Source organism: Kogia breviceps, chromosome 1 (assembly GCF_026419965.1).
Source record: "Kogia breviceps isolate mKogBre1 chromosome 1, mKogBre1 haplotype 1, whole genome shotgun sequence".
Lineage (NCBI taxonomy): Eukaryota > Metazoa > Chordata > Mammalia > Artiodactyla > Physeteridae > Kogia > Kogia breviceps.
In genome coordinates, this window is record NC_081310.1 from 167,995,146 (window position 1) to 168,003,314 (window position 8,169).

An 8,169-nucleotide genomic window follows, 5' to 3' on the forward strand; every position below is an offset into this window, starting at 1 on the left:
CATCTCCAAACACCATCTCCTATCTTTCCAGCTCACTCTATAGTACCCCAACTCCAGCCACATTTTCACACCACCTGGAACTACCATGCATGGATCCCCCACCTTTTCACTGTCCCTCACTCCCTTCATACCCTATTTCATTTCCATAGTCAAGCACTACAAATATCCACAAATCCTTGCACCCATTTCTTGCTTGGCTAAACCACAACCCCAGTTAGCCTGATCCAACTCTGCCTACTTCATACGCCCTCCTGTGCAGTGGAGCATGTCTGAAGAAAAAATACACAAACCTGCTGACTGATCTCAAGGGCATCCTTATTGCTGCCTGCTAAGCATTGTTTCCCTAGTCCATTCACTCTCCCTCAACACCGGACAACTATTTCACACTTTCTTTTCTTGCTTCAGATCTTCACTTCTTCCTCCCTCCTCTTCATTCTCACTCTTCCTATTTCAGGGAGAAAAACTGAAGCAATCAGAAAAGAACTTCTCTTTAACTTCCCACTATCACATCTACCCACCTGCACCTGTGCCAATAGGTGACCTTCTCTATTATAATGGCTGAAGTGTCTTTGTTCCTAGCTTAGGTCAACTCCTCGAAATAGGCACTAGATCCCAATCCCTCTCAGTCATGTAAGGCACTGCTCCAGCAAGTCACCTCTCTCTCCTACATCACCAATTTCTCTCTCTCTATTGGATCATTCACACCAGCATACAATATTCTGTTATTTCTCCCTTCTTTAAGAAAATCCTCTCAAATCCATCTTTGAGCAATATCTTAGCTCAGGCTGCTATTACAAAATACCATAGGCTTGGTGGCTTAAACAACAGACATTTATTTCTCACAGTTATGGAGACTAGAAGTCTGATATCAGGGTGCCAGCATTATTGGGTTCTGTTCCTAGCTTGCAGACAGTGGCCTTCTTGCTGTATCCTCACATGGCAAGGAGAGGGAGGGAGAGGGGGAGAGGAGGAGAGGGGGAGAGGGGGAGAGGGGGAGAGGGGGAGAGGGGGAGAGGGGGGGGAGAGAGAGGGGGAGAGGGGGGGGAGAGGGAGGGGGAGAGGGAGAGAGAGGTGTCAAGTTCTCTCATCTCTTCTTATAAAGGCACTAATACCATTCATGAGGGTATCACCCTCATGACCTCATCTAAACCTAATGACCTTCCAAAGGCCCCACCTCCAAATACCATCACATTGGGGGTTAGGGCTTCAATGTATGAAGTTTGGGAAAATACAGTTCAGTCTGTAGCAAGTTATCAACCCATTTTTCACCTTTCCTTTATAACAAAACTCTTAAGACAGCGTGTATATTCCCTGTTATCCATTACTTCATTGAAACTGCTCTTATCAGAGTCACTAATGCTAAGTCCACATTCTAAATCCAACGGTCAGTTCTCAGTCCTCATCTTAACTTGATTAACCAGCAATAGCTGAAACAGTCTCATCATGTCTTCCTTCTTTAAACACCTCTTCCACTTGGCTTCCAGGACGCCACACTCTCCGGGGTTTATTTCTTTTACTTAGGATTCTTTGGTGGTTCCTCCTCCTCTCCCCAACCACTAAACAGTGGAGTGCCCCAGAGCTCAGTCCTTGGACCTCATTTCTGTCGACAGTCACTCCCGTGATAGGTGTATGGAGATGCTCCTACTTTTGATATCTTCAGGCCAGGGCTCTCCCCTGAATCCCAAGTTGATATGATAAACTGCCTACTTGCCATTTCCATTTGGATGTTTAATGGGTACCTTAGACTGAGATCTGATCCTCATCACCTGACCAAACCTACTCCTCTCACATGCTTTCCATATGAGTAAATGGCAAACTTTATTCTTGCAGCTGCTCAGGACAAACTTTGGAGTCCTCATTGATCAGTCCAATGTCTACATATCCAATGTCTGATCCAGCAGGCAAATTCTGACAACTCTGTCTTCAAAATATATCCAAAAATCCAGTCACTTTTCACCTCCTCCCCTGAAATCATTCTAGTCCAACAACCATCATCCATCATCTGTCACCTGAACTTCAGCAAGAAACTCCTAAGCCATCTCTCTGCTTCTGCCCTTGCTGTCATCAGTCTATTCTCAATACTGTGGCCTGTATGACCCTGTGAACATAGGGCAGGTCATGTCACCCCTCTGTTCAAAACTCTTCAGTAGATTCCCAGCTCATTCCAGAGTAAAATACAATGTCCTTCCGTGACCCACAAGGCCCTATATATTGACTCCCCCCACACCACCTCTCTGACCACCTCTCCTAATGCTCATTAACTCTGCTTTGGCCACACTGGTTTCCTTGTTGTTCCCTCTTGCCTGAACCACTCTACTCCCAGATATCCAAACAGCTTGCATCCTCATCTCCTTCAGGTCTTTACTTAAACATCATGTTCTGGGTGAGGACCACTCCAGCCACCCTATCTAAAATTACAATCCCTTTTTCTGCCCCCAGAAATGTGCTACTTTTTCCCTCCTTTTCCCTTCCTTACTTTTTTCCTCCTTAGCTCTTTTCACCAAATACTAATGTGTTTTATCTTGTTTGTATTCTATCTCCCCATCTAGAAGGTAAGCTCCTTCAGAGGCAGGGATTTCTGCCTGTTTTGTTCTGGTACCTAGATCAACACCCCTCACATAGTAGGCAGTCGACAGATATCGTTGAGCAAATGAATGAATGAAATAATAATAATGAGTGAGACTGTGTCTGCTCTTACTCTCTGTTATATCTCCAGCACCTAGCACAGTGCCTGGCTTGGCACAGAGTGGGTACCCAATTGATATTTGTGGAATGAAGTAAAGGAATGAATAGGACTGTTGTGAAGATTAACTGACAAATAAAAGATATTTAAGTATTAATAACAGAGTTATAGGAAGAACCATTATTCCTGTTCATTCTGCAATGCAAAGTAACTTAAATGTATCACTTCCTCAAAGCAGAAGTCTTGAGTTACTTTTTAATAGTGAAGGAACAAGTAGAACTAGATTGAGAATTTCAGATCTTGCAGTTTTGTATTAAAAAACTACAATATAAAGCCCTAATAAGGTGAAGTCTCTCCAGGAAATGGGTAAGGTGACCCACCTACCTACTGGGGAAGTGGGTGGAGTGAGGTGAGGCTAGCAGCGACGTACCTGGATGTCCATGGACTCTCTGCTAATAAGGGGAATGACAAGGAGGTGTGGATGGATGGAGACGACGTGGACCTCTCTGATGATGGCTGTGTCCCTTCCACCAGGCAAGCCTAACAAATTTGGTGGAGGTGTATGGTAGCAACAACAGGTGGTTCAGAAACCTATAAAGCAAGGCTTTGAGATCCACTAAGGATCCCAATCTATTGGTTCTAGAACGTTTTCCAACACAGTTCATGAGCTGTCCCTAAAAACAGCTGTTAGAAACACTTCAACCCATCCTCAGCCCTTGAGGTCAGCCCACAATTATAAATGTGGACTCATGGGGTAAAGTGTATCCATTCAGCACTCACATCAGTTTGGAAACATTACATGGTTGGTGTTTCCACCTACTGACCTTTCCACTAGTGCTGGATGGTGGTTTCTTTGGATTACAAGGTGTCAGGCACAGGCCTTTAGCAGGGACTGAGGTTAAAGATCAACCTTTGTGCGCAAAGGTGAGCATGGTACCCTTTTCTGCTAGTGTCTTCTTGCACAGTAATGGGAGTCCATCCTTTCTCTGTGAGGCCCCTGTTGTCTTTTGGAAGGCTGCAATAAGACCATTTCCTCATTAAAGTTTACTTAGAATTTCCCCCTACCCAAACCTTTTAAATATTACTTATCTGGTCACTACAAAGAACCAAGTGAAAGTAGTCCAGAACACCTTAACGTAAAGAACCTGACCTAGAAACTGCCATATGGACACCAAGGTTTTAGCTCCGAAAATAAGGGAAGAATGCTGAATCATCCTGCTCCTAGAAGCCAAACTGCAACACATCCTCATTTCCATGGCAGATTCATTTCTTCTGTCTTGGTATCTGTCCCTGAGTTTGGGACTATACTTTTTTCTTGAGACAGTTAATTGTAAAGACCTTTGGGTGGTCAAAAAACTTGATTTGCACCAGTGACTCTGCCCTCAAATAAGTAAATGTGCTTGTCACAAAAACAGTTATGCGTCCAATCATGATCTCCCAGACACAGCAGCTAATTACAGTACATCTCACATGGCTGAATTAGCCTCTAAGGCACTTCACTCAGTCAACCAACAAACATCAACTGAAGGTCTACTATGTACCTGTTCCAGAGCATATATTTGAGGAATACCCAGTCATTTAGGGGGTGAGAGAAGATAAACTTTGTAAATAGATAAATTATAATAAAACATGATGAATGCTATCTTAGAAGGTCTGCACAATGTTATTGGGCAGCAGATGGAAGAGAGAGATTCCTGGGGGCTGGGTAAGGAGTCAAGACAGATTGTATAGAGAAGAGTGACTTGAGTGGGATATGAAGGGTGAATAAAAGTTCCCCATGGGGGAGGAAGCTGGACCAGACAGGCATCTCAGGCAGAGGCAATTTCAGCACAAGGGGCAGGGAGGTCAGTATAGGCTGAAGCATAGGGTGGAGTGGAAGAGAGGAAACAGAAAGTGCTGAGTCCAGAATTACTGAGCGTTGGTCCCAACTACCAGTCAGCACTATGTGCCCAGACACCCTGACTGATGTTTATCAGATTAATGTGTAAGAAGAACCTAGACCTATGCCTGGAACACGATAAACACTCCACGAATTTTGCTTTGAATATTACTATGTGCATTTTGGTGCCACATTCACCACCACTTTATCCTTGGGATTGAGAAAAATTAACAAATTTGTGTTCAATGAATGAAGAACTTGTGGTTTCTAAGAAGGAAATGGCAGTGGATAGGATTCTCATAATGCTACATCCAGCAGGAAGGTGAAGGGAAAGTGTTTTCTACAGGATTGCTTCAGTCACCTGAAGGTCATTCACTCTTCCCAGTAGCCTCCCCCACCCAAATCCATGCTGGGTAGGGCAGACCACGGGGTTAAAAATAATAACCATAAAACCTTACATTTGCACAGCTTCTTCAGCTTACTTGTATTATCTAGTTAAAAATAACTGCAATCTTTAAATCCCAAACTTTTAACCTCTTGTCTGAATCCTATTTCAGATATAACCTGAAATTCTCATCTCTGTATTTGAGTTCCCACTAGCCTCCATGGAGGGAAGATTGGCAATGAATTTAAGAAACTGGTAGAGTCACTGCCCATACGTGTCCCAAACTGACCCCTTCATCTACTCCCACACGAATCTCAAGAAAGAATAGAAAGGAGCCTGAGTAAAGGTGGTACCTTAACTTCCTAAACTATCACATTACTTTGCAATGTCACTGTCTACCCTCAATTTAATATAATTCAGTTCAGTTCCACATCTGATGTCCTAAGGCATACTTATTCCATTATCACTGGCTGGGAATTAGGAGACCAGGTTTTTAAATGTCAGTTTGCTGCCAATTAGCTGGATGGCACTGAGCAAGTCACTTCGTTTTTTTGAGCACCAGGTTTTTCATTTGTAAAATGAAGGGGTCAGAATGGGTGATCCCAAACTCCTTCCCAGCTCTCACAATAATTCTCAAATGGGAAATAGCATCGATGTCATTGTAACTCTGAAGCTAGTAAGTTCTAGAGTTTATTTCAGAGGAATACTTTGGCTCAGCAAATTACCAACAGTTTTCTACAGTTGACTCTAGATGAAACTGGGAAGTAGACTGCATATCTTTATTCATTCAAAAATATTTCTTCAGTGCCTATTAAGGTGTGAGGCACTATTTAGACACTGTTACATCCCTGAACAAAGCAAACGAGCTCAGTCTTCTCATGGAATTCACTTCCTTGTGTTTAATTAATCCCCCCATGCACCAAATAAATCTTTTGACTGCTTTGGACGGCAGAAACAGTGATCTAATAGGTTTGTTTTATGTGTTGTGATTTGTGTGGGGCAATCTCTGAATTAGCAAAATAATTAAAACTGCTTCAAAAAATCCCTGTCTTCAGTTTCTCCATCGACTAGGTAAATAACTATGTAGTTTAAAAAGAAGTAACTCCTCGTTTCTGAATAGACTGAGATACATTCACACATGAATTCCAGAAAAATTTTAAGACACTAAATGAAAGGGGTGAAATGTTTCCTGCAGCATTAGAATTTAATTTTCTCTTTTCCTATGACTGATTCTTTAACATGGGGTCTTAGATACAAAACAAAGAGCATTTCCCTTCTCCTTCACAGAATGCATGATGGGTCTACAAAAAGGAACATGATGTGGAATGATGTGTCTGTATCTCAAAAAGGCATCTTTACAGGCTGTAAAACAAATAAATAAAGAGCAAACTCTTGGGGTGGAAAGATGTATATACTAGATTTAGATCAGTAAAATAGAACAGATTATTCCATTTAAGTATGGTACTGATGCAGAATTTTAGAGCTGGAGGAACCCTAACCCTTAGTTTTATAAATGAGAAACCTGAGATTCAAAGACATAAAGTGACTTGGCCAAGGCAAAGCCAAGATACTCATTAGCAGCAAAGTTGTAATAAGAATCCAATTCTACTGATTCCCTGTCCAAGAATTAGTTCTATGTTAACGAACTGAGAGTTTTAGCAAATCAAGACTAGAGAGATGGTGCCCTTTATGGCTGACAGCCACTGTTTTAGACTAAATGTATGATACCTGATGTCTGTAGTATATTTCTCCAACAGACTATACAATCTGATATTACTTATGAAGGGTTCAGATAAATTTATGGATGAAACATCTGGGACAGATATGTTCTACTTAGAAACAGGTCATATTCAAAATCTCATTCCTAAACAGCCTGTTCAGAATTTGGAACCCCTTTCCCCTGCCAAAGAAAAGTAACAAATTATGAGTTAATGTAACCAGGCATGATTGAAATAATATGAATGGTATTCCAAGAAGCACTCTCATTGGGCCCAAAGCTCCTTGAGTCCTGGACCCCCCCTTAAGTGACTGGATACCTCCAGACTGGAGGCTGGAGAGACTCAAAACAGCAAGCCAGGGGGAGGTTCCTAAGCCAGGATTCCTAAGTCACAGACTGTTTGTATTAGGATAATTAAGAATACCTAAAAACATACATAACCTCTTGAGGTCATGGTCACAGATGATAACCATGTCTTACCCAAAAAAATCTCTTGGACACAGCAGTGGAGAAATCGGTGAGGCCAGAATGGTCTGTACCTGAAATCTTGGCTTTTCTGGAATCGGAATTCAGTACTTTCAGGGAGGAAGATGAGTTTAAAGAAAACCCATCAAAGGTCTTCTCTCCCACGTTACACTCAAGAGGTGACTCCAATCTTTCTCAGATTTCTCCCCATCTGCAGGTTCCTAGCTTGGGAATAATATTCTATGTAGTGCATTAATGATGCTTAGACACTCTTGGAAAACTTTTAAAAACATTCATCCTAATGGCAATTTTGTAAATTTAGTGTGGGCTTCTATAATTCTAAACTGACAGCGTATCAGTGCGAGCACAATTGGCTAATTTGGGGTTAGCTTGATTTTCCTCGGACCTCCAGGAGGCTTCAAGTGAATTTGAGTTCCTTCCAAACTAAGTCTCCTAAGTGAATTAAATCCTGTTCTCAAATCTTGACCTCAGGGCAGATGCTGGTGGTCAAAGAAGCTCTCAAGGTTAGGGGCTTTCTCTAACCCAAAGAGGTCTCTCAGGGGAGAGCGGCAGGTTTGGAGGCCCGGAAGGAGATTTGGCCTGGGGGGGGCAGGTGCGCGCGCCCACCCGCTGGCTCTCGGAGACCCCGGAGCGCCTCCCCGCCCTCCCGGGCCCGTCTAGCTCACCGAGGTTGCCGCCGACGATGGTGACGGCGATCTGGTCCATGAGCACCGCCCGGAAGCGCACGTCCTGCTCGGAGCAGCGCTGCCGGAGGGCGCGCAGGATCTGCACCTGAGGGTAGTCCTCGCGGATGCGCCGGTCCGTCAGGAACCAGAGCTGGGAGCACATGGCGGCCAGGGCGGCGGCGCCCGGCAGGGAGCGGGCCCCCTTGGCGCCCCGGGCCGCTCGCTCTGACTGGCGGGCGGCCGGCGTCCCGGGCGAGCGCGCGCCGCGGCTCCGCTCCCGCCGGTGCGCCAGGCGCCTCTGCAGCCCTGACCCAGCGAATCTGCCCGGCCACTCAGCGCCGCCGCCGATCCCGG

General features: G+C 44.2%; 1 protein-coding gene across 3 annotated transcripts in view; it reads right to left on the minus strand.

Annotated features, from left to right (window-relative positions):
- RIMKLA (ribosomal modification protein rimK like family member A) overlaps positions 1 to 8,057 on the minus strand; it is a 40,072-nt gene extending 32,015 nt beyond the window's left edge. For 2 of the 3 annotated variants that reach the window (XR_010835882.1, XM_059075057.2), the window contains exon 1: positions 7,816 to 8,057. Coding sequence is in view for 2 of the 3 variants with exons in the window: in XM_059075057.2 (XP_058931040.1) it covers positions 7,816 to 7,978 (163 nt within the window). In the remaining variant the exon portion in view is untranslated. The remainder of the gene's footprint in view (positions 1 to 7,815) is intronic. The other variant, XM_067009970.1, reaches the window with a different exon arrangement.
- Positions 8,058 to 8,169: the final 112 nt, after the last annotated feature.